The sequence below is a fragment of the Micropterus dolomieu genome, linkage group LG03 (genome assembly GCF_021292245.1).
Source record: "Micropterus dolomieu isolate WLL.071019.BEF.003 ecotype Adirondacks linkage group LG03, ASM2129224v1, whole genome shotgun sequence".
NCBI classification, from domain to species: Eukaryota; Metazoa; Chordata; class Actinopteri; order Centrarchiformes; family Centrarchidae; genus Micropterus; species Micropterus dolomieu.
Genome location: NC_060152.1, coordinates 25,383,076 through 25,410,015, shown reverse-complemented (window position 1 = coordinate 25,410,015; position 26,940 = coordinate 25,383,076). Strand labels below are relative to the sequence as shown.

The following is a 26,940-nucleotide window of genomic DNA, read 5'->3' as shown; positions in this document are numbered from 1 at the left end:
TGGAGAGGAAAGCCATTTAATTAAATATAAACAAAAGGAGGTAATACAAAGATTTAGTTAATGCACAGAGGTGCCTGTAGGTTTCTATGAAAATAGAACCAATATCTGTATATTTACACAGCTAAGAGGATGATGATAAAAAAAAAAAAAAGTACACAATGTTCCTGTAGAAAAGTCAACAGAAGTCTTCAATCTCTTGCTCCAACTCCTAATCAAACCAGAAGACCAGGAAAGGACAATAGATTAGAAACATTAAAGTACCATCTTCTGTATGTTAAGAACATCAACAAATTCAATTAACATTACGTAACACTGGCAATGTACGAAATGTTTTGGAATCCGTGCAGTAGATGGCTATGAGTGACTCCCAGAGACACCCTTTGTCTTTAACAAGAAACAGAAGTCTCGCTCAAAGACAATCCTCGCTGTGAAACCTCATGACAGGTGAGGAGTTACACGAAGATGATGGTAGAAACTGGAGTCAGAGTTGGAGAGATGAGTTTGTTGTGTTGGAATAACATTTTCCCCCCAACAACTCGCCTCTCATGCGATTTCCAGGAGTCACTCGCTTGCCGGTGGCAAAAAGAAGCATTTTGTGTTTACCTAATTTTAAAAATAGGGCCCAGGTTTAAAAATACTTTTATGGCTACAAAAATATCAAAAGCCTCCTTTACAGCAGACGTTTTGGCTCAGCAGGAGCAGCACTAATAATGTTAACCATGAGGTGTGTCAAGATTCTGCTGTTGGGCTCACAGGCATGCCTTAAGATTCATGCAGACTACACGACTTCCAGCATCGGCCTTCTTGTGACGGGAGTCTTGAAGTCGTTGTGGCGTTCACACTACGTGACTGATCGGTGATAGGGGGTCACAGACTACACGAGCTGACAGCAGCTGGGTCACCCCACGCTGGTCTCTAAACCACATTTTGTCAAGAAAACACAGGAAATGGGAAATGACGCGATCCTACACATGAAACAGCTGTTTGTTATTATAAAGACTGAAATTATAAAGACAAAGAATCTGGGTGAAAGAATGGATTAGCACACGCAGGCATCAGGGATTTCTTGAGCTACAGAGAGAGCTGGAGTGGAGTAAAAAGTGTTTTGCAGAGAAAAAAAAGTAGCTGCCTGCTCTACCAGCTCACATTGGCTAGATGTGGATGTCGAGCTGGCCGACTCTTCCAGATATTTGGCATGCTAGATATCTGGCAGACGTCAGCGATGTGGTGATGATGTGTCGGGGAGCCATTTTGACGCGTCGTTGAGTAGTTCACACATAACGACCGGTGACCACCGATCGACCGCCGATTTACTCCCGATCACAGCCTGACGGTCGCCAAGGGGCAAATCGGGCTAAAAATTGTGTAGTGTGAACTAGGCTTTACTAGTTCTCAACTAGCCATTGTTTAGGTCGCAAGTTGCAAGTTAAACCTTTGCCATGACACGTCAGATATCTGCAGTCACATCAGCACAGTCCAATACTAACCTGTATAAGTGCCGTTTTGTTGTAGTCTCGTCTGTGTCTATAGATGCTCTGGCAGAGCAGCGCATACAGTTTCTCCAGCTTGTACACCTCGTAGCCTTCAGTCTTGGTCACTACTCTCTCCAACAACTCCTGAAGAAACGAGGAAGAAAGCCGAGAGAACAATGAATGACATGCAGATTACATTTTGAGTTTGAGTCAAACTCTACTGTGGAGAAAAAGTCCAAGAGTATAAGATGGCGGAAGGATAACACAAAATAAAAAATACAAAACATTTACTAATATATTTACTGCATATTTCACTTCAATTCACCTACTTATCCCCAAATACAAAGACGCACTATTCACCAAATATGTTGCATTTTAGGTGAAGAAGGGAACAATATAATCTGCTAATCAAATAATTGCAATGGGACATTTATGGGTTCCTACTATTTATCAAGACGTTCTTGTAGAGTCAAAAATACAGAAAGGGCCTCCATATCTTAAATGTTTGAGTGCATTTCATTTTTAGAAATATGTAACATCTTTGACCCAACGAGAAAAGTACAGAGGAGCGGTCAAACTTCTTGCAGGGAGTTTTTTTAGGGCTTGAGTAAAGTCAAAATGCAGAAAACCTGTCTGACCAGTAACAACAGAAGACTGGAGAATAAGCCTGACGCCCAGAGTATCCCACACACCTTTAGTTTTTCTCCGTCTAGCACCAGAGGAGGAGTTTCCTGGTCCAGGATCTGCAGAGCTTTGTCCACATCGAATTTCTGCTGCTGCAGAACAGCGTTCTTTAGAGAGCGAGTCATGCGCCTCTCGCTCCGCTCTGAGACACAAAAGAAATGGATGACAGTCTGCTGGAACATTGTAAATGCACCTTGTACTCTCTAGAAAACTCTCTTTAGTTAAGGATTTAATATCAGAGTTTCTCTTGATATTTTCTTTCCACTTAAAGAGCCAGGCTTTGCTAATATCAAACCTGTGCCTGTGTCGTCCTCTCCTCTGGCAGCTGCAGAGGCGTCTGTGGCTGAGGTTTCTGTTGCTTCCACCTCCATCGGTTCAGCATGGCTGTTCTGCTCTGCCTCCTCTACAGTCTCTACCTTGTTGTTCCTGTCGTCTGCCCGCGTAACAGTTTGCCATTTGTCGGTCTCAGTTTCTGTCAGCATTTCGCTTTTAGTTTCACCACTCTTCTCTGTGTTGAATTGTCCCTGGGTAAATCCCTCTGTCCGAGTATGGCTGTCCTTGTTAGTGTTCACTGAAATGGTTTCGCTGTTCTTGTTTCCTGCCTTTGTCAACACTTGGTTTTCCTCCGACTTTCCTGGTTGATCTTTGACAGCTTTATCCACCTTTTTTTGCTCGTTCTGTGTCTGCTCATCATTTTCTGGGTTCCCTGTTTCACACAAGATAACTTTGTCTTCAGCAGCTTGACTCCTCTCCTCTCTTCCCTCCTGACTGTCCTGCTCCTTCGCAGTGGGCCCCAAACTACCTTCCTGAGCTGGTGTGGTCCCTGACTCTACATCGACCGTCATCTGATCCTCCTCTCCTTCGGTCCGCCCATCACACTCTGCTCCTCCTCCCCCCTTCCCAACCTCCTCCTCCTCCTCCTCATCCCCATCTTCCTCTTCCTCATCCGATCCCAAGTGCGCGTCATCTCTGGACGTGTGAGGAGAGGAGGAAGATTTCTTCTTTGCAAAGACGCCAGCGGACCAGCGACTCTTCCGCCTTTTCTTCTTCTGGGCTGGAGAAACACAAGGGGATTTAGTTCATTGTGAAGTATATGATTTAATTTGTTATCTTCAGTACAGTGCCATCTTTACCTAAGATTTTAGGCATTGTAACAGCAGAGGCACCTATAGTGGGAGTAACTGCAGCTGTGGCTCCAGCCAGCTCTCTTTGCTGGGTCATGTCCACCTCAGCAGGGGGTTTGGACTGTTTGGGAAGGACATGGTAGAAGGAGGGAGCAAACTGGACAGTGGAGCAATCTGAGGTAGTCAAACAAAGACAGCACAATGATTTTTTGGTCATTTTACACACTTGTAAAACTGTTTTTGTACACCTAAACAAGCTATGTATTCTGAAATTTGAAAAATGCACAAGCTAAAGTTATTACTGTGAGAGTGAGTGACTTAAATGACAAAATAGGTGAATACGGGAATGAAAATGGAACAAAGCATCAAATTTAAAGCATAAGCTTAGTGCAGGATGCTTCATAAGAAGCTTTTCAAAATTAGCCAGTAAATGTTTTTAGTCACTGAACGTTAATATCGATACTGGTTAATATTTTAGAAACTGGGCTCACACAGAATCTCAGTGTAATCCCTGAGTCTACAACAGCTAGCCTAACTTACTGTCTTAACTTTCGGTACATCCCCAAACTAACTTTTTGGATGTAAACACTCATGCATAAAGCATTCACCTCTTGTGCTGCGTGACACTTTGATCTCTTCACAAATCTTCTCAAAATCTTCATCCAGTTCATCTCTGATGATAGCATGGACGGTGTCTTTCAGTGCACATGCTCTGTGTCGGATCTGACGGTCTGCAGGAAACACACACATTCAAATTAGCAAGAATGCAAATTTTACGTTACAAAGAGATGCATTATAGTAATTGGTTACTCTAAGTATTAATACAAAATATGTTCTCTTCGAGCAGAGTGTGTTTTTACTGTTCACGATGTGTGTACCTGAGGGGTCCCTGTCTGGGTTGTATTCAAGGGCATTCTGCCAGATGAGATCCACGTCTTGGAGGAACTCTTTAACCGACCCATACTGATGAAGGTCGACCTTAGAGAGAACGGTTGACAGGTCCATAGGCTTCTTAATCACCTCAGCATAATCTGGCACCTAAATCACATGACAAAGACGCTGCTGTGAGTACAATATGGGGAAAATGTATCAAACTAAACACTGGATATAATGATGGATGATGTAAGACAGTACAACAAACTGTTGGAGTTGAGACATTATTCTAAGTTGGCCAAACAATGAATCAGTCTCAAGTAATGCGTTATCAGGTAATATGAGTCAATAAAATATAATGGAACAACTACCTCTTCTAAATCAACAGGCTTTGTAAATGCTTTGAAGCGTTTATCTTGGGACAGGCGGTTGGTGACATCACGCAGGAAGAGGCGAAGCTCCCTCAGGGTATCTTCCTCCTGCTCCTCCAATCGTTGGATCTCCTCCTTTGTCAGCTGACGTGGGGGAGGCGGAGGAGCGATAGGAAGCACCTCCAAAGCATGGAGCACTGAAGGAAGTGAAAGTCTTGCTCCATTATATATATTTATCTTGGTAACATTCATTTTTAGTCTGCAGCTGACAAATCAGAGATGAGCAACACCACACTGTACCACCAACTAAACAGAAGTTAGATCATTTAACAGGATTTCCACTCAAACTGTCCATTTCACACGAGTGAAGAGATTCTTCTACACCTACTAGGATTTTACACTGTTTCACTCACACTTACTAAAAATAAGTAATACATTTATTCTCACAACATTCACATAGATTTTTAGTGATCAGACATCCTTCCTCTCTGTATTAATGCTCCAACCTTCTCCACTTGAAGCGTGGATGTGAACACCAGCAACTTGAACTATGAACCCTGAAAAACGCTATGTTAGCATAGCATTCCCTGAATTTAAGAAGCACTACAGCCCTTAAGATCTTTATTTTCTTACTACACTCCTATTTCTCACCAGCTTTCTTTTTTGAGGCGGGGGCCTTGGAAGCCTGATTCAGGATTAGATCCTCAAAGAAATTTCTTCTTTCTCTGATGGTGGGGACCTGAACATGGAAAACCTCTCCGTACTCCACCCGAAACAACTCCTGCACCTGAGAAAAGAAAGGTAAGAGATGGGTTGTGTTTCTGTCTGAGAGAATCCTTTTATGCTCAAGACAATTAGATGCACAAACGTTTGAAATAATGAGGTAAACAAATGTAAAAGTAATCCCAAAAGTAACCCCAGTGCTCAGGCACAGCACACCCACGAAGTACAGGGACGTGCCTATTCACCTGCTCAGTCTCAATTTTTTGACCACTGTGCTCAGGACTACTGATGACTAAGTTTTGGAGGTATGTATTTTGGGAGGTATGTATTGTTACATATTACTATCATATCTGTAGTTGTGTCTTTGTATACTTATTTATCATAAGTCATTTAAGTCATATTTATAGGTATTTGGTGCTCATTACACCTAGTCAATGCTAACAACAAGCTGCGGAAAACGTCTTCATTCCACATGACACCCTTAGCCGACCAAGGTTGAAGATGTCACCAATGCAACAGGCTGCCTTCACGCGTGGCCTTGTTGCAGAGTCAGGCGGTGAATGTACACATCTCTCTGCATCTTATGCAACAGCTGACCGAGCAAGATGCCAAGTGCTGGAGACAATCAGTGAGGAACAGCACAAGCAGTGGACACCACCTCCATTGTGCACCCTACACTGGGACAGGAAGTTAACACCAATGCTCAGCAATGTGCGCCAGTTGGAGGAGCGTCTTACAGTGGTGGTTGGAGATGCAGAGCGGCTGAAACTGCTTGGTGTCCCAGCGTATAAGAAGCAGACCAATGAGGCATGTGGAGTGATCATTGCCCGGTTGACATGCAAGTTGCGGTAGGACTGGTGCTGCGCTGACCAGGTTGTCAACAATGGCATTTGACACCACTGCGTCAAACACCAGCCATCTCACAGCAGCCTGCATTGCCATACAGCTCTCACTGGGCCGACCACTGCTTTGGTCTGGCTGCCGGCACCACATTGGTGAGATCCTCCTGAACCAGGTTTTCACAGACCTGTAGGTGGAGTCATCACGCTCGCCAGAGGTTACCTTGTTCACACGTCTGAGAGAGAAATGGAACCTGTTGCCACAAGAATCAAGCAGCCAACGGCCCCGCTACATTCCTGGCAACACAGAGTAACCACTCCTGGGCAATTTACGTGCTGAACTTGTCAGGTGTGCAAAAGAAGTCACTGACCAAAAGCAAGGTGACTACCATGAGTTTGTGTTGTGTTTTGTGTCTTGTGTTTCTGGATGCAGATGGTGAAGAGCAGACTGCAGTGAACTTCCAATAACCGGGAGCGCTCCACAAGGCACGATGGATGGCCAAGCTGCTCTATACTCTCAAGCTGGCTTTGATGGAGCTTCACATCGGATGCTGCTTGGAATGACCTGACACTCTACCCCCACCTGCAGGTATACAAGGCTGTAGATGAGGGCATTGCAACATCAGCGATCAAGGCGCTGGAGAGGCATCGCTGGTACCTGACAGGTGAGATGCTACCCCTGGCTCTCTTCAGCAGCAAGGTGCCCAATAATGACAAGCGTGCACTTGCCAGAGCGATCTTGGAGCACAAGCCCGCTGATCTCCCCATGCACGTCCCTGAGCAGCGCGTTGTCACTGGCTTTGGCAAGCCAAAGTTCCCCACCCTCTTGCCAACCACCAGCTTGGCTGACCTCACCAATAAGGGTTGCTGGTTTGGGATGCACCAGCTGCACATTGATCCAGAATTTACGTCTTTCGATGTGAAGGAATAGGTGACCAATGCTGCGGTTAAAAAAAAGTGAGGTCAATGTACGTGGTCAATGACTGTGCCGAGCGTGGCGTCAAGCTCACATCCGACTTCATCGCAGTGGCAAGGAAGGAGTAGCACCTGCAGAATGTGCTGCAGGCAGTTGAACATGACTGCAACCAACAGCCAAACCTTCGCCGCTGCAAACGCAAACCAATTCCTGATTAGGACGGTTACTCTTGGGTGGACATATCTGGGGGGAGATGCACTGGCTAGGTTCAGAGTTCCGGTTCCATTTCCTCTCTTTTTCTCCCTGGTGATGTTGCTCAATAGAGCAGACTCTGGCACAGACTGAGCAATTAAGTTTGAAGTTTAGTTAATGTCAGCTCTTACCATTAGGCCCTGTAAGTTGCCAGTGAGTTAGCCACTAGAGAGGGTTTGTTCTTTTAAGTGTGTCAGTATCGGCCCTTGTGTTTAACAATAAGTCAATTAAACTTTATATGTGTGTCCGACATCCATCACTGCCGCACAAAATTCAGCGCAAGGCCACGTGAACGTGTCCCATTGACCTCCATTCATTTTGTCTTTAGGACAAATGAATGGAGAATCTTGAAAGTTGAATTCTGAGAAATGCCCAAGTTGGCCAAAGGGCAAACAAACAACTTTTACTTTGATAACCCTATAGAACATGTTACTGTAAAAGTTCACTGTACTCAACATTTCCAGGTCAACCTTTTGGCAATTAGACTAAAAATTGCACATTTTTCAAAATTTCGCCAAAGTTCATGTGTTAGGTGGCACCCCTAAATCTCAATGGAATTCCTCAAAACTTTGCAAAATTCATTTTTATGTTAATTGGAACAAAATGCAATGCCAGCCAAATTGATATTTTGAAATTAAAATTTCCCATTCAAATGTGATGCACCCTAACCAACACTCATTTAGGCCTACGACCTCCCAGTACAGGCTGAGTCAACTAAGCTAATAGGATGTCTATCATTTTTCCAACCTAATTCTTGAGTCATTTGTGGTCTGACAAACAGTATCGCTTACCAATGGGGTAAGTTACTGTAGTGCGAAGGGTGCACAGGTCAGGTCTGCTGCCCCTCTGTAGGCTTTCAGGAGTTGGACATTCAGAAAAAAGGCTTTTAGGGAGGAGGTTTTTAAAGAGACAGAAGCTAACAGCTTGTTGCAGATGAACTGAGGGACTGCATAAAGGGCCAGTATAAAAAAGGATTCTTTGAATATGAATCATGCAAAGCTCCAGTGGAGTTGCAGAATAAAAATATAGAGCTGCAAATTAGCATAATAATAGGTCCCCTTTAAACGCTATGCTCTAATGTATCACCACTACTTTATCACTCTCTTTCCATACCTCCATGCTTAGTTGGTCATATTGCAGGCTGCACGTAGCCAGAAGTAGTATAGGAGCAAAGGCAGGGATGGAGCTGAGCAGGCTGAGGAAGGTGGCTCTTAAGGCCGGACCCACTGTCTCCCACCACTGTCCGATGTGAGGGATGTACAGGATGCTGGGAGAGGTTCGCTTCGCTTCAACAAAGATCTGCAGAACATTCGAACATTAATATATGGTATGGATATGAATAAAAACTGGATGTAAATCTACAGACGAGCATTCACAACAGTGGCACTTTCACAGAACATAAGATGGGGATCAATATGACGGGGTGATAAAAACTAAATGCATAAATAAAAAGGCATGATGACAACATTAAAAAGAGGAGAGGAGATTATACAGTGGCATTAAACTAATGCAGAAAAAAAATTTCCAGGTTAAAGCCTCTCTCAAAACCATTTCACCTCACTGTAAATTGAATACTTTTGTTTTTTTGACAAATATGAAACTTCCAGATATTACTTTTGGTAACGTGACAGCTCCTTCACCCCTGCCACCATCATTGCTCATTCATATGAGTATCTGTCTGTAGTACATATTTATCCCCACTGCCCATGGCGGAAGGAGGTGGGGCCCATGAACTACAGTTACTGTGGCAGCCATTTTGGCCAGTGAAGTCCATTGAAAAGAACACACTGAATTTGACAAGGCTGCAAAAGTTAAGTTGTCTAGTTTATCCCGGTTCTGTGCGAGGCCTGATATCAGGGATGTTGGATCTGAATTACTTTAAGTCACTGAATGTGTACATAAATGACCATTTACAGGTATTTTTATTTTGCATAGTGGTATCTCTTCTACCTGAGCACAAGTCTCCTCCGGTGCAGTTGCACTGGCTCCAAACAGTACAGCCATGTCCAGTGTGTACACAGTAAATTTCTCCAGAGCGTGGAGGACAGCAGGGGCCAGGTGGGCGCTCTGACCTGAGCCTGGTCTGCCCTCCAACAGCAGCCTCGGACGGTATGAGGTTGGGTGGCTCAGCACACTCCTACACAAGGAGAGAAGACGCTGAGATGAGTAAAGTTGTAGGAACATTTAGGTTAACTTTTCAAGGGCCCATTAATTTGCCTAAAATGTTTGGGTCACTGGGACAGACAACTTACTGAAGTCTTAAGTAAAGCAGTGTTAACTCCCAAAGGTACATCATCAGTATTTTCCAATATAAAAAACTACGACTAAGATTGATTGAGAAATTATGTGCAATAATATTTATTAACATTATCTGAGAGAATAAGGAGACAAATGTATAACAGTCCTTCCTGCATAATGGTAAACCAACCTGTTGAGGTTGAGAAGTCCTTTAGCAGCAGGTGTTTTGGGTTGGGAGTGAGAGGTCTGTCCACTGGAAAGGACTTCTGAGTCCTCATCACTGAACATCAGATCATCCTCAGACAAACCACAGGCCACATCTGGAAATAAACACACGCACACAAACACAGTACAGCAGTTACTCCTGGTGTCCCAGAAGAGGTTGGCAAAAGAACAAATGAAGTGTGTTCTCTTTTGGGATTACTTATGGACGAAATGGAAATGAATGTTAAATTAAGTGAAAAGAATACAGGACCATGAAAAGAACAAATGAGTGCAAGAATAAATGAATGCAAAACTAAGAAAAAGATGAAGCAAGACTGCACCTTGTTCTCTCTTCCTCTTTAAGCCCTGTTCAGCATGCGGGAACACCCTGCTGACTGCGTGGAGGATGTTCTGCAGAGTGGCGCTCAGCAGAGGATGAATGGCGGGTATCAGGGCCTTGGCTGGTGACACCACTGCCCTAAAAATCAAGATCAGCATCACATTTACTTAAGAACCACACGCAAGGTGTGTGGCACTGGAAATGTTTACATTAGAACAGTTATTTTGTTTATACCTCTGGGCAGCAGGCACCATCTTGGACATGGCTGACATAAAGTCTTTGCTTGTGATAGCGATGGAGTTGACATCAAGCACCAGTTTCTGCGATGAGGAGTAGATTTGTGGGTAGCGACGCCGCAGCGCACACAGGGCAGCCTCTGAACACACTGCCTTGATGTCTGCTCCGCAATAACCTGGCAAGCAAAGAGAGACCAACTGATATAACGCTCAGTAAGACATTCACTATCCAGTGTGTGGTTGAAGGTCTGCAAAACAAAGTTTTCTGTGTAAATGATCTGACCGGAGATAATGGTTCTGAGACACAGGTTTTGTACCGGTAGATGGTGCAATTGAACACCCAAGATTGACATTTTTAAAATCACATTAAAGTGTGATCTGTACTGGGAAAGTTTAGAAAGATGTTTATATTTTAAGCTGTAAGGTACTGCTGTTTTTGCATCATTAAATTTAAACATACCAACGCATTTATCTGCCAATTCTTCCAGGAAAGTGTCAGAAGGCGGTGGAGTCCACTGTCTGGTGTGGATCTTCAGAATGTCCTTTCTCGCCTGCCATACAAAAAAAGATCACAGCATTTCAAGTTCAGGTCCAACATTTGCGATCTGACAGCCTTCTACAGTTTCAGCCCAAAATCATTTGAGTGCACTCAGATTTGACCACAACCCACATGTCAATTTTCTCTTTTATTGTCTCTACCAAGCATCAAAGGGCATCTACAGGTTCTCACCTCTCTGTCCGGCAGGCCGAAGAGGAACTCTCTGTCGAAGCGCCCTGGTCTTCTCAGAGCTGGGTCGATGGAATCCAGTCTGTTTGTAGCGCCTATCACAACAACCTCTCCTCTAGCATCTAATCCATCCATAAGAGCCAACAGGGTCGACACAATGGAACTACAGAGACAGAAAAAGACTATGTTTTCTAAATGGTCAAAGCCATGTCCCGGTAACAAAGAGGATGTAACTGCAGTTCACGGAGACAAACTAATCATGTCGGATTGTACTATATCAAGGTCACAGATTTGGTCTTCAAGAACAGTTTCATAGTACCCTTGAAAAAAAGACCCTATTTCCTTATTGAAAAATCTGATGTAGCTACTTTCTTTTATCTAATGGAGGAATTAGTATTCAATTATTGTTCAGTCATTCAAAACTATTTCCATTCTTAAAGAAACTTTATTTTCTGTTTGGCCACCAACTGCCTCAAAAGTTAAAAACCCAAGTTTTCTGCATGCGATGTTTTCACAATAACGTTGGGACAGACAAGAGATTCAAGGGTTGTATACCTTCTTTGTTTTCAATTCTGAGTGAGATATGTTTGTGTAGCTGCAGCTGCATCCAGGTCTTATCAAATTTCAGGTGGTGCACAACATTAAATATGACTTGTGACAGCTGCACCATTCTGGCGGCAATTATGTAATGTTGGTTATGAACTTAACTGTGATTCTTCTCAAGTGAAGCATGAATTAGGATGACGGTCAATGCTAAATGCTGATTTAAGAAAAAAAAATATATAGTTTAACATTTCTCTAAAATACATCTGGCAACCCACTCTGTACATTTTACACTCTAACTTCAGTACAATCACCACACATGTACTGTACAAAATAAGAACAGGAAGGCTTCTCACCTGTGTATCTGGTCCTGACGGCTGGACCTGACTGGAGCCAAACCATCAATCTCATCAAAGAAGATGATGGACGGACGCATCTGGTAAGCCTACAAACAATTCAATAGGAATTCAATCAGCTACAGATTACATTATCTTTAGACCCGATACTAGATGATGTGCAGGCCTTTTATTCAAATCTACAAGTTAACGTGTTGCAATATAGTGTATAAAAATATAGCGCTAGCTTTTACAATATATGTTGTTATCTGATATTCTTTGTTGATCAGATTATCTTTTGTTAAAGAGGAATCAATCAATCGCACTTGCAACATAAACGGACAATCTCCATCTATCCCAAATAGTATGGTGTATGTTGATGAGGAGTTTGGTTTACCTGATCAAAAAGCAGTCGTAGCTGTCTCTCGGATTCACCCACCCACTTACTGAGACAGTCAGCTCCTTTCCTCATAAAGAAAGACACCTTTCTTTCCCCCTGACTGCACTCATTGGCCAACGCTCTGGCTACGAGGGTTTTCCCTGTGCCCGGAGGACCGTAAAATAGACAGCCCCTAAAGAGAAAATATGACAACAATTATTATTATTATTATTATTATTATTATTATTATTATTATTATTGGTCCAAGCCCGTGTGGTCTGGGATTCCCAGTACCAGTGGAGCTGGGAACCCTATTGGAATCGTTCTCGTTTTTATTTTTCGCCAAATTTAAATACTGCAGCCTAGACGGTAAATGCTACAGACATGAAACTCACAGGGTAGGTTCAGACACATGAGATTCGCTCACTTCTACCCTTAGGGGGCACTACAAGCAACATCCAAAGTTTTGCACTTTCAAATCACTGTAATTCCCGCATACGAAGGCGCATATCAAAAACCTTATACAGGGTATATACACAGGAATCCTGAAGTTAAATTCAATACCTTTTTAAGACCTTTTCAACATATTTTAAGACTGCCGCGCCACTTTGAGCTGTAACCGATTAAAATCAGCCACACACACACCTTTAAAAAGGGACATTTGAGTTTTTAAAAGGAATTTAAATATATGTATAACAAATTAATTTCCTGTGTCATTTTTTTCAAAATTGAGGCATTCACCAACTTTCTCAGTTGCCTATAACAGCCTGAATGGGCCAACAGTTTTCTATGTGAAGGACGGGACCGGTCAGATTTCCTGCGATCTTACATAGGCTATGACGTTTATGTACACATCATTACAGCAAATCATGTGAAACATAGTGTAATTTTATGTTTTAGTTGGTTTAAACTAGCTAATGTGAGCTTGCCTGCAATGATATGTGTGATAACTTTCATCGACCACTCGATGAAAACAACAAAATTCAAATACACCAGGAGTGAATAAATAAGTAGTGTAGGCGGTGTAGCACAGGCACAACCTGGAGGAGGAACTAGTCTAAATGACTGTATTAGTATAATATTATAACACTAAATTAAAAGTATATTGTTAATTTAATAGTAAACTGTAAGTTTGATATTAATATATTCATTATGTTAATATATTCAATATAATTTCATATATACATATATATGTTCCGCTGCTGGCGGACCATCTCGCTCATGTTTTTCCAGGAATGGGGCTGTTCAAGTGGCCATAGAGCGACCTACCAACCAGGTGAATCCCGTTACTCCTGATCGCCACTCCGACTACCTTTTGGACGATTAGCATTGCGGGTCCGGCAGGGTGGGAGATTACGGTCGTTTGTATTCGTAAATCATTTTCCGGTTCGCACGGATCTATTTTTTAAAGCGTTTCAGAGTGAAATAGGCACACGGTAGATCCCTGCACCTAATGTTACAAAGACGAATCACACAGTCGCTACTCACTGCCTGTCTAGTATTTTTGGCTATGCATTATAAATAAATACGTTCACCTACACTTTTAGTAAACAAACTTTTGGACAAACAGGATTTTCACATTGGCAAAAATATCTTCAAAATGTAATACCTTGATTTATCACCTTTTAAGACTTTAAGACCCCGCGGACACCCTGTTATAGCCACGTGTTCAGGGGATCGAGCTGAATCTCCTGGTATAGGCCACGCCCATTTCCGCCTAGACTTCGCTACATTGCGATAACTAAAAAAAACTATTTTGATTAACTCCTCTGAAGCCGCAAGTCCAATCGAAACCAAACTTGGCACGGACCATCTATGGACGAAGCCGTTTTTTTCTGATTCGCGACTAAATTTCCTAATTATAAGCTAACAAATCTTTGTGAAAAACGCTAAAAATCAGGAAGTGATTTCATATCATAGGTTTGGAACGGCCAATCAATCAACACCAAACTTGGAGCCCTAATATCTCATGTCCCCTCGAGGGGCTGTGCAAAATTTGATGAAATTACCTCCTAGGTGGCGCTGTATAACAGCAATTATCTGTTCCTCCACAACCACAAGTTGCATCGATCTAAAATTTGGGGCCCCTGATGACACCTGAAAGATTTCATCCAATTCGGCCTTTAGGTGGCGCTATAATCGAAGCTCAAATACCCTGGCAAAATCCCATTCATTTGAATGGCATTTTCAAAACAAGATATTTTGCCTCATAACTAAGAGACAGTACATCATACGTGTTGGGGGGATGCTACCGAATATTATAGTATAAGACACGCCTTTGTGTGATGACGTTTTCATTTCGCTAATTCGCAAGAACTGAAAAACATACTATATTTAACTCCTCCGAAGTGGCAACTCCGATCGGCACCAAACTTTGCACGGACAATCTCTGGACCAAGCCGATAAAAGTTTGTAGAGGGAATTTTGATACGTGAAAAAATGGCACAATTATAAGCTAACAAATGTTCGACAAAATGCTTAAAACAGGATGGGATGTCATATCTTAGGTTTGCAACGTCCGATCTACACCAAACTCGGGGACCTCATCTGGCACGCCCTCCCAAAGGGCTGTGTGAAATTTGGCGTCAATTGACCTCTTGGTGGCGCTATTAATCGTATATAAAATACCACTTCCACAGACGTACATTCATTTTATATCCGTAACCACAAGTCCCTTTAATTTCAAACTCTAGTTTGTTCGCCACGGGCCCCCCGAAGCCACGTTCACTTGCGCACCCTCCGCAGGGCGAGGGGGGCGGCTTGGACCCCATTTTCAACTGCTTGCAGTTCTAGTTATTATTATTAATATTATTATTATGGTTTCAATAGCATTACAATCCAAAAATGTATACTAAAATTTAGAGACAATTTAATCTATGGGACTTAAGACATGCTTTGGGTCTACAAAAACAAATCCTGACTGCGTCTTATATTTTTTTAAAAAATCTATACTCAAGGTGCTGTCTAATACAGAAGTGTATACAGTACTAAAGGACTGATATGAAGTTGTATAAGCCTGTTCGTTTGAATTTAAATATTTTGACAAAGCTCTCTCCCCACTCTGGGATGTATTTAACTTCTTTCACAGCATAAGCCTCTTCTTTCTGGCTGTTCCTTACAAGAACACTTAAAGTAAATGACATTTATTGAGTCACAGTATAAAATGAATGCTAAACCATTAACCACATTTTATCTTTTCAACAAAACATGCACCGTTAACCTGGGAGGCTGTATCTTGAACCGCTCAAACACTTCTGGGTAGAGGAGAGGGAAGACCACCATCTCCTTCAGCGCTGAGATGTGTCTGCTCAAACCTCCAATGCTTTCAAACCGAACCTGGATGACAAATAGTGTTGTGTTTAGATTGTTTGCTCTTAATACTACTACAGCCCGATTAATGTTTCATCTCTATCTCTGACCTACAAACTGTCAAATCAGCTATTCATCCATATTGTCTTTGTGATAATGCATTTAAAAAAAAACACCTTGAAGTGATATATTTAGTCAATACAGTAACATTAACCATCACGTTCCTGTATATCAGACTACTAGACTGTGTTTGTGTCTATCCATTGATCAATGCAGCTTACCGTCTTGTCTATGTGCATGGGGTCCACGTCAGCGAGGCTGGCTCCAATCTTCATCCTGTCCTTGTGGATCCCCAGCAGGTCGTCTTTCACAAAGTTCATAGGCAGACATCTGCAAGAAAAACATAGAAAACACCTTTCAGATTCATTTTCTGGCAGTTTTACTTTGTTAAAACATTTTAGACTTTCATAAGGGGTGTTTACAATAAGAACATACTGTATTAAACATTAAGGCATTAATCCCACTTCTCCCCACATAAGCCATTATCATCATTAAATAACAGGACGGTGGGTGGCAGAAATATGTAAAATCCTATCACTAAGAGGTTGCAAAAGCAAACAAGTATGATTTATTGCTTTAAAGAGATTCCTGTTTATCCACCTTTACATGACTTGAGATAAATTAACAAAAAAGTGACAAACCTTTTATTGATTGAAAGTTGTACATTTTGACCTATTGTAATTATACAATCGTTAGGCAAGTTTATTTGTATAGCACATTTCAACAAGGTAATTCAAAGTGCTTTACATAAAACATAAAAGCAACATAGGAAAATTTTATAAATATACATAAAAAAAATAAAAGTTACAGTGCAGTGTACAATCAGGGTTAAAAGAGTTAAATGGAAAATAAAAACAGGTTGAGGGGTTGAGCAAATAATTGAGTTACAATTATTTTGAAAAGAGAATAAAGTAGAGAAGCAGAGAAGTACACTTAATCTATCTACAAACATTTTGTTGTTTTTGACAATCTGAGCCAGTGGAAGTATGTAAATGTTAAACAAAAGGAGGTCCCAGAATGGAGCCTTGGGGAACTCCACGTGTCATTTTTGTCAGCTCAGATGTGTGATTACCTATAGACACAAAGTAGTCTCTGTCCTTTAAGTAGGATTCAAACCATTTTAGTACTGTGCCAGAAAGTCCAATCCAGTTTTCAAGTCTGTCTAGTAATATGTTGTGGTCGACCGTGTCCAATGCAGCACTGAGATCCAATAATACTAAGACTGAAATTCTGCCACTGTCAGTGTTTAAATGGATGTCATTTAAGACCTTAACAAGAGCCGTCTCAGTGCTGTGGTGTGGTCTGACTGGAAGACATCAAAACAGTTATTTAGTGCAGAGTAAGCACTAAGCTGTTGAATAAACAGCCTTTTCAATGATTTTACTTAAAAATGGGAGATCTGATATGGGCCTGTAATTGCTCATTAGTGAACTGTCTAGATTGCTCTATTTCAAGAGTGGCTTAATGACTGCAGTTTTCAGGGCCTGTGGGAAAAAACCTGAGAGGAGAGACATGTTGACAATTTCTAGTAAATCTGAGGCCATGCATTTAGACACATTTTTGAAAAAACCTGTTGGCAGAATATGAAGGCAGCATGAGGAGGATTTCAGATGTTCTATTATGTCCTCCAGGTTTTTATGGTTAACAGAATCAAATTGTCTCATGCTATATGAATTGCTTTTAAGTGGACACAGGGACAAGACATATCCTGTTACTGACATGGAGGCACTGATTGCTTGTCTAATTGTTTGAATTTTGTCTGTGAAAAAGGAGGCAAATTCATTGCAGGCCCTGGTAGATAGAAGTTCAGAGGCTACAGACACAGGAGGGTTGGTTAGCCTGTCAACAGTAGCAAACAGGCCACGTGCATTATTAGTGTTATTTCGGTGATGATGTCAGAGAAGAAAGACCGCCTTGCATTTCTCAGTTCTAAATTATAAATGCGTAGTCTCTCTTTATAGATGTCATAATGAACCTGGAGATTTGTTTTCCGCCACCTGCGTTCAGCTTTTCGACACTCTCTTTTTAGTTCGAACCAGCGTGGCATTTCTCCATGGAGATCTTCTCTTACCAGAGACCACCTTCACCTTGGCTGGTGCAATGGCATCAATAACATTTGTAATTTTAGAACTGAAATTATCTACAAGCTCATTGACTGAGACCCGTGAGAGGGCGGGTGTCAAAGAGAAAGCCTGAATAAATATTTCACTAGTGTTTTAAGTGATACGCCGTTTTGTGATTACCTCTGTTTGTACATTTGTGTGCACGCAGATAGCACTCAAATGATCAGAGAGAGCAACATTAGTCACCACAACCTTGGAAATGTCTAGACCCTTGGAGATGACTAAGTCCAAAGTGTGCCCCTTATTGTGTGTGGGCTCTGTCACATGTTGGGTCAGTCCATAATTATCAAGAACACAACACAGTTCTTTAGTCCCTCTGTCCTGGGGGTTTTCAACATGGGTGTTAAAATCACCAACATAACTACACAGTCAAAGTCAATACAGATTACAGACAGCAGTTCACCAAAGTCATCAAAAAGGTTTGCATAGTATTTTAGGGGGCCTGTAGATATTTTGAAAAATACCCCGAGAAGAGGAATTCAGCTGAAGAGCCACATATTCAAAAGAAGCAAAATTCCCATAAGACATCTTTTTGCATTGGAGGGAGTCATTAAACAAAATGGCAACTCCACCTCCTCTCTTAATGCACTCTAGCTTCACTCATAAAACTGAAGTTGGGAGGGGTAGACTCGATAAGGACAGCTGCACTGTTATCTTGGTCAAGTTTCAGTTAAAAACAAGAAATTAAGATTGTCAGTAGTTATAAAATCATTGATTAAAAATGTTTTTTCCTGCCAAAGACCTAACGTTTAACAAAGCTAAATTTAGTGTGTTAAAAACATTATCTGGCCCACTTTTTTCGACAGGCTGCGGCTGACGAGGAATTAATATTAAATTAGCAAAATATGTTGAGTGCTTCCTGTTTCTTAACGCATTCACCATGCTTTTTCTGTTACCTATGAAGACAGGGATGGAGAAGGCTACCAGCACACTGGGCCCTGGCTTGTCCTGGCAAGAGTCATGAGTGCTATTTTCCTTGTAGCCTGGACCCAGCACATATCAGTCATCAGTCTTACTGGGCTTCTTCGCCATGCGCTGTATTTGTGACACATGTGTCAAACCTGGAGGACATAGAACCAGTGGTGGAGGTGAATGGTGAGGGGGGTTTAAGGTGGAGAAAATGGGAGTGGAGCGACCACTCAAAGCGCTTTTACACTACATCTGCATTCACCAGTCACACACATTCATACACTGAGCCTAAATGCTCAAACAGAAACTAACATTCATACACATTCATACACTGGCGGAACAGCTGCCAGGGGCAATTCGGGGTTCAGTATCTTGCCCAAGGACACTTCGACATGCAGCCTAGGGGAGCCGGGGATTGAACCGCTGACCTTCCGATTAACGGCCAACCTGCTCCATCCCCTGAGCCGCCCGAGATAAGGGTGACCTAGATATGGGGGGGGGGGGGGGGGGGGGGGGGGGGGGGGATGATAGGGGGTCGAGATGGTGAATCCTCACTGTTGGTTTTCAGTGAGGGAGGTGGAGGCTCTTCCTCTTGGATCAGAGCTCTCTTCCGGCGGGGGCTGAGGTTTCTGGCATGTTGTGTTATGTCTTCTTCTTGTTTAGATTCCCCTTGTCCTTGGCAGACGGAACAGATGAGTGACGCAGAAAGTAAAACAGGTTGGAGCTGAACAATTTTACTCCTAACTTGTTAAGGCGAAGTCCATCTGCCTTAAAAAAAAGATGTCTGCGGTCCCACAGAAAGTAAAAATATTTGACAAAATGCACTGAATGGACAGTACATGCCGTTGAGAGCCACGTGTTCAATGCCATCAATCTGCTGAATCTCTCAGCTCCTCTTCTGATTGGCGGTATAGATACTGATAAACACCTCAGCTTTCAAAGAGCTGACTGTGTTCAACAGATTATTAAAATCCTCTTTCAAGACAGACTGTTGCTTCACATCATCATTGGCCCCAATGTGCAGTATGATGTTTTTCACAGTAAGATGTTCAGCCACGATATGCATTTATTTAATCCTTCTGTCTTTGTGTTCCACCCACCTGCTGAAGAACACAGCAGTTGTCTACCTGTACTGATGCTCTCACCTGTTGACTGACCTGCTCCTGTTCTTACTTCTCCGTCTCTGAAATTGCTCGTCGTCAGACGATGACGAAGTGGAGTCACTACTGTGGATGGCATGTCTCCTTCTGCAAAAGGCAGATGATGCTTGTCTGTATCATTAAAACTATCAAGCTTAACATCAAATAATCCTAACCTAATTATTTATTGAGATAAACTACAAAAAGATTTGTCAGCAAAAGAATTGATGCTAAGTGAAGTAATTTAATCTAACTTTAACCAAACACACACAGTTAAAACAAACACAATACACCATTACCACTGAGTAATTAGTATTACCGTTTAAATGTATATACATTGCTGATGAAACCTTAATAATGCTCAACCAAGCACTTCAAATGATACCATGCATGACATCTGATTAACACACCTCCTGAACAACACAAAAGAGGGCTCGACTGCAGAACCCACCTTAAAGGCTCAATGTGATAAATAAAAGCACACAATATTCAAACCCTCCCCCCCAAACCCTTTTAAAAATCTTGTAACTGGACGCACATAAAATAAAATCAAAGCTGGATAACAGAAACTGTTTCAAACAATGGTCACAAGTTAAACAATACTTAAGTTCTGGTGAAGTTTGGTTCACTGTCTACACACATTACACCAATAAAGTGCCACCCGAATGTGCCACACTATCAACAAACACAGTGGCAAACAGACAGCACCCCAAAAAACACACAGACTAAACAATAAACACAACAAGTAGTGAGGGAGGGTCTTACCTCTCAGAACTACTCCTGAAGGTGGGATGAAGAGGGGGAGGGGGGACAGGATAAAGAGGATTTTTCTTTGCAACAGAGGTCAAATTGTGAAGTATCCATCCCAGTGTTATTACTAAAGCGTGCCCTGGTTGTTTCAGTAATAAAGTGTGTATTCTGTATTTAAACATTTCAGAATGATTAGGTGTGTGATCTTGTTCTGGATACTGTATTAGTCAAACCACTGTTGCTGACTTCTACAGTTCTAGCAGTATTTCACAAGCCATTAATCAGACCATCACGTGTTACCGAGAAAACCGATCCCTTGATGAGGCTGAGCCGTCACACTAACCTGTTGGTTCTTCTGTTGTAGGGACTCCTGGGGGCCGTGGAGCTGAATCTAAACCTGCGTCTCGTGGGAGATGAGTGGTCCTTGAAGTACATACCGCGCTTCCTGGGCTCTCTGGGTTCTAAGAAAACAAGAGCAAACTCATTTAACGCTACGAAATCCTAACAGGGGCTTAAGAAGTACAGTATTTAACAAGTTTATAACAAGAATACGGCTTTTCCAAAACATTCAACTAGGTTATGAATATGACTCGACCTTGAGTATTTATTGTCATTTATCTTTTTTCTCATATGCCAAATCTGCTTTAATACACCATCCAGTTTTGGCATGGGTGAACTTCATAGTAGAGTAACCTGACAAGTAAAGGTTTGCTAAGATCTTCACTAAAGTAACTGAAACCAAAGTGAGAGCTGTGAGTTAATAGTGTGGTTCAAAACTAAAAACACAAACTAAAAAAAATGGTGGAAATTAGTTCTAAAGTAGAATTTAGGCCTAATTTGTTTCAAGCCTTTCACATGCTGCCATTTAAACAAATGATCAGGTTGAACAAAGCAGTACCGTCTTGTGGGGCCTGGTAGCGAACAACAGTCTTTCGCTGTCTGAAGTCATAACGCCTCTGGTTTTCTTCTTCCTCCTCATCCTCGCCATCTTCATCGTCATCTTCATCTTCCTCCTCCTCCTCCTCCTCATCATTTTCTCCATCTTCTTCCTCCTCTTCATCGTGATCGTCCTCATTCACACCTGTGAATTAGAATAAATAAATTGTTAAGTAAACACACACACACACACACACACACACACACACACACACACACACACTGAGTTTCCATCTATGTGTAGGTTTCTACAGCAGGTAAAAAGCATCTGTTCCGTCTAGGACAGAATTATTTCTAAAAAAACAAAACGTAAACAATTCTGCTATAACAATAGAGACAGCCTACAGAAGTTGATGAAGAAAACACACTTGTGTACGCAGATGACTCAGTGTATCATTTGTTCTTGTGTTATTCAATAGGGAATACAACGTTGGACAATTACAAAACAATTTGCTATTTATGAATCAAACACAAAACATAACGGCTTGTTTTTCCATCCATCCATCAACCACTTATCCTGCGTACAGGGTCGAGGGGGCTTGTTTTTCCTTCAAATTTATGCTTAAGTCAAAATAGGAAACGTGTGTAACCAGGAAGTTGGCGACACTACGACATTTAATGTAAAGAGTATGAGAAACATATAAACGTAAGTTTTGGGAAATAGAAAACAAGGCTCAATTTGCCGCACACAATCCAAATTTATCTGTATAGACAAGTGAAGACTTTTAACTAAGCTCATATTCATATCTGATTTTGAATTCCCAATTGAAAAAAGAACAAATGATACACGGATTAGGGTGTTTCTCCCTGGGACTGCTTTGTGTGAAGGGATGGCAAAGCCAGGCGGCGTTCGTTGGAGGAGCGTAGCGGCAGAGAAGGAACGCAAGTTTGTATTATGGAGTTTAGGTAGATGGGTGCAGACCCAGTAGTCACTCTGTATGCAAGCATTAGTGACTTGAATTTGATTCTGGAGGCCACGAGGAGCCAGTGGAGGTCACTGAGTAATGGAGTGACATCAGTCTTTTTGGGCTGATCAAAAACCGGACGTGCTGCTGCGTTCTGAACCATTTGTAAGGGTTTCACTGCACAAGCTGGAAGACCTGCTAGGAGGGCATTGCAATAGTCGAGGCGAGAGATAACCATGGCCTGTACCAGAAGCTGGGTGGCGTACTGAGTGAGGTAGGGCCTGATTTTCCTTATGTTGTATAGAGCAAAGCGGCATGACCGAGAGACAGCAGAAACATGGTCTGAAAAGGACAGCTGGTCATCAAACATGACACCCAAGTTTCTCACCACCTTGGTTGGATTGATGGTTGAGGAGTCAATTTGTAGTGTGATGTTATGGTGGATAGATTGCTTGGCTGGAATGACCAAGAGTTCAGTCTTAGAGAGGTTTAGCTGAAGGTGGCAAGCCTTCATCCATGCAGATATGTCCGAGAGACAATCCGTGATCCGCGCCGAGACGGTGGGATCGCCTGGCGGGAAGGATAGGTAGAGTTGCGTATCGTCTGCGTAGCAGTGGTAAGAGAAGCCATGCGACTGAGCCTTGGGGCACCCCTGTGGAGAGGCAGTGGGAGGAGGATAATTGTCCTTGCCACAAAACATTGTAGGAACGCTTTACTCGAAATGCCCATTGCTGAGAGAGCGGATAGCAATGGTTGACTGTGTCATAGGCAGCTGATAGGTCAAGCAGGATAAGAACCGAGGATTGGGCTGCAGCTTTCACTGACCTTAGGGCTTCTGTTACAGACAGAAGAGCCGTTTCAGTAGAGTGGCCACTCTTAAAACCAGACTGATATGAATCTAGGAGGTCATTCCGTGAGAGGAATTCTGAGACCTGTTTGAATACTGCCCGTTCAATAGTTTTGGATAAAAATGGTAGAAGAGACACTGGTCGATAGTTCTCAACTTGAGGTGGGTCGAGTGAGGGCTTTTTGAGCAAGGGTGTAACCCGGGCCCTTTTGAAAGTGGTCGGGAAGGTTCCTGAAGCCAAAGAAGTATTTATCACATAAATGATTGTCGGGACCACGGTAGGAGATATGGCTTGGAGGAAATTCGTAGGAATCAGGTCCAGTGGGCATGTAGTTGGATGGCTACAGGTCAAGAGTTCTGATACTTTGCTCTCTGTGAGAAGAGTAAACGAGGAGAGTGAAGAACCACTGACCTGGGAGGGCAGAGGAAAAGATGTAGTAGGACTGCTACAACGGTTGAGTTTGAATGTTTCAGAGAATTGGCTAGTTATAGCCGCCACTTTGCCTGTGAAGAAGGCAGCAAAGGTATCAGCAGACAAGTTTGTGGGTGGTGGAGGAGGATTTAGTAGCGCTTTAACAGTGGAAAATAATTTTCTTGAGTCAGTGGCACTGCTAATTCTGTTATTATAGAATGCACTTTTGGCAACACTAATGTATAAAAAATAAGTTTTCTCCAGAACTGGATGGACCCAGACCAGCATGCATTATACAGTATTCCCCAGATATGTGCCTGAGGTATTTATTAAACCTAATCCATCTCACCTTGGTTCTCCTCCTCAGTGTCTTTGCTCTCTACATTCGTCCTCAGAGAGCTTCTCATTCTGCCTCTGGTGTACACACCGAGCTGCTCAGAGGAAACAGGTCAAAGCTCGTTACACATTATCAAACACCAAAACAACTCGCTGTCAACAATATTATACGATACAATGAGAGGTGGAAATAAATAAGTGAAACTGTCTGAGGGTCATTACCTCTTCTTTAGTCTCTCTATCTCTGCTCCTCAGTCGCCGTCTCATCTTCTTCATGTCGTCCATCTTCTGGAGGACAGCTTCAGCTGTGCTGAGGGACAATCAAATGGAGAACCTTTTATCAAAGTTTATCTCTAATCTAATTATTTGTTACATTATCATTTATACCTAAAGCACACTGTGTATGATAATTTATTTGTTAGATACTACGTGAGGTGGTGGATCAGCTTAGAAGCGGTGAGGAAGGAACCCAAAGAACTTGGAGTGAACGTTGCTGAACTCACTTGGTGATGAGGCGGTCGTAGAGCACTGACTGGTTACGGGAATTCAGTTTGTATCTGGTGATACGGGAACTACGTCGCACTGAGCGGTCCTCCTCTTCATCCTGTAGATTAAAGCGGCTCCTCTTGGGAGTGGACGACCCCTCCACTTCATCTGGAACATCTGGGGCACAAAACAGAACAGTTTTATTAGCTTACTAGTAGTACAGACCCTCCTAAAAACCGAATGCTTCTCAGCATGCTTTGAGAGTTATTTATTTTAAGGTTTCAGCGTTAGCTTTAAAGAAATGACACTGAAACTGTACCTGCTTGCTGCTTGCCACTGGATGCATTTCCCTCTCTCTGCAGCCTGGAAGATTTCCTAAAGAGATGAAGGACAGATAAAACCAAACATGAGTTAATCACGTCACTTTATATTTTACCATTACCACCAATTTCTCCATCACATTACATATGGAAAGCATATATTTATAGAATTTATTGCCAAGAGGTTGGCAGTCAACGTGCACAATTACCATTAATATTAAAATGGGTGAGCCTGTTACCTGGTGCAGCATCCTCCAGTCTTGTCTTCATTCGCAGGGGAGCTGGTCTTTGGTTCCATGTCAGCAAAAGAGACCTCCAGTTTCACTCTCTGTCCTCGGGTCCTCAGAGAGTGATGGAAACCACTTCCTTCATCCTGCTTCATATCAGAATGTCCCTGGCACAGTGACATTACGAGTTTATAGATTACAGCATATAAAAAAAAAAAAAATTATTGTCTGCTCGATTGGATTAAAAATTCTAATTAATCATGGGCTGGCATGATAAATTTGTCTTGATTAACTTGTGCAAGTCTGTGCAAAAAAACCACTATGACTCTCTGCTTTGCAATGTTTACTGAGCCAAAAGGAGTGTGGAGCAAACTGTGTGAGCTCTTCACTATTTACATGTGACATTTTCAGTAACCTCATTTATTTCTGTTCATTTGTGCCGGCTTTAGTATGTTGGATTTGAAATTATTTTACAATTTATAAATGTTCGTACAATTCACAAACATCCATACATTTTAAGCATAAACTCCTTAAAGGAACATTTGTGGATTATAAATTAAATTTTTTTGTCCTTTAATAGATGAAAAAATGTGACTGTCTACAGCAGACTGCTAGATGGCAGAAAGCTACAGCCTTGCTTCTCATGGGACAATATCTTCATTCACAATCTGCCCTGTGGTTGCTACTGCTGGCCACAATCTCTGCAGACACTTTGTTGAAATGTTTTATGTGTATCTCAAAGGGTGGGTTGTTTGAGGACCTAATTTCTAATCCATAAAGTAAGCAAAATCTGTTTACTCTCAGAATATACTTAACTAGTTTATGAGCATAGGTTTTTAAAACTGCGTTCAAAGTTAATCCTACCTGCTCTGCAGTCTGTTTTTACAAAATAGTGCTGCCTCTGTGACAATTTAGGGTACATACTATTAAGCACACTTAGTCATTTAATTTCTTTTATGAAGTAACAGATAAGTCTGAGATAAAGCTTAATGAATCACTGAGTTAATGTAAGAATTCATTAATGAATGAACAGACCCCCTCCACAACAACATTTACTAAAAACACACCAATTAAGACAATTAACTTATGACATCTGGGACATTAAGCTACGTCAAATTCTGGTCTAGGAAACTTAAAATATTTTTACAAGTCCATTAAACACAACACAGAACAAAACATTCAGCTTGTTTTATTTATTAACTTCGTAAGTTTGACTGTATGATTTATAAATGGCCATTACACACGATCAATCAACACATTGTCCAACAGAGTTTAGTTAAATGTTAGGAGAGACTAACTCTGCGGGGTCAGGTACTTTATCAGTAACCTGACACTGTAGCGCCTTAGCTTAGCAAGCTAACAAAACTAGGAGAGCAAAGTTGCGTTCATGGATAATATATAATCTAGTAAGTGGTGCTGTAGTTGTCTAACAAGGTCTGGGTCTACATGCTCACATTGGCTGTGGTGTTTTCGGGGCTGCTGAAGCTGTCATCCTGGGCCTGGGAGGACCGGGTCAGCCGGGCGGACTTTCTCTGCGACGCGGGAAGTAGCGACAGAAACTCGGAGCTTGTATCCAGCTCCACCGACCTCCTCTTCGGAGTCGCTGCTACCGGCTCAGCTCCGGAGGTGCCACCCTTGCGTAGCATCACCATCTTGACTCCAAACAAACCTTATACGAGCGTCGACGACGGATAACCAGCCACTATTCTGCCTTGTCTAACGTTTACGGTACCGCCAACATGGCACAGATAAGATCCGCCAACTGACATGCACGGGCCGCTCACTAAACCCTTGATTTCTGGCGCCATAAACGTCATCAGACGTTATGAGGTAAGTAGATAATGAGCTGCCGCCAGGAAAAATAGGTCTCTTAGCAAAATTTGTAATTAAGTCAAACGTTAACAGAAATTTTGTATTCCCCACAC

At 42.1% G+C, this 26,940-nt stretch overlaps 1 protein-coding gene and 1 non-coding gene across 5 annotated transcripts; both read right to left on the bottom strand.

Annotated features, from left to right (window-relative positions):
- Positions 1-26,934, bottom strand: LOC123967745 (ATPase family AAA domain-containing protein 2-like). 4 transcript variants are annotated; one of them, XM_046043969.1, is made up of 30 exons: positions 26,470-26,934; positions 25,028-25,182; positions 24,788-24,843; positions 24,486-24,645; positions 24,205-24,292; positions 23,996-24,077; positions 21,445-21,627; positions 20,890-21,007; positions 20,562-20,576; positions 19,803-19,904; positions 15,847-15,955; positions 15,477-15,592; positions 12,275-12,449; positions 11,899-11,987; positions 11,003-11,162; positions 10,733-10,823; positions 10,271-10,448; positions 10,038-10,174; positions 9,683-9,812; positions 9,205-9,391; positions 8,368-8,553; positions 5,176-5,311; positions 4,525-4,721; positions 4,159-4,318; positions 3,889-4,011; positions 3,323-3,454; positions 2,452-3,210; positions 2,165-2,298; positions 1,488-1,616; positions 1-208 (listed from the first exon to the last, which is right to left on the bottom strand). In XM_046043969.1, the coding sequence occupies exons 1-30, from the start codon at positions 26,665-26,667 to the stop codon at positions 176-178; spliced, it is 4,518 nt and encodes a 1,505-aa protein (XP_045899925.1). In that variant the 5' UTR covers positions 26,668-26,934; the 3' UTR covers positions 1-175. The 4 variants fall into 4 exon arrangements, with proteins under 4 accessions (XP_045899925.1, XP_045899922.1, XP_045899926.1 ...); XM_046043966.1 differs by having other exon boundaries at positions 3,290-3,454; positions 26,470-26,925; XM_046043970.1 differs by lacking the exon at positions 20,562-20,576.
- LOC123969076 lies at positions 8,927-9,061 on the bottom strand. The gene has a single exon (XR_006824621.1). It is a non-coding gene; the product is annotated as a small nucleolar RNA SNORA5 (small nucleolar RNA).
- Positions 26,935-26,940: the final 6 nt, after the last annotated feature.

What these genes read in the sequence shown, in the direction of transcription:
- LOC123967745 (XM_046043966.1), bottom strand. Translation starts at nt 26,667, where the DNA reads ATGGTGATGCTACGCAAGGGTGGCACCTCCGGAGCTGAGCCGGTAGCA. An exon ending in ATGACCAACTAAGCATGGAG is followed by an intron (nt 5,312 to 8,367) that starts GTATGGAAAGAG and finishes TTCTTTTCTCAG; the next exon opens with GTGCAGGAGTTGTTTCGGGT. An exon ending in TACAATGCCTAAAATCTTAG is followed by an intron (nt 3,211 to 3,289) that starts GTAAAGATGGCA and finishes GTGTTTCTCCAG; the next exon opens with CCCAGAAGAAGAAAAGGCGG.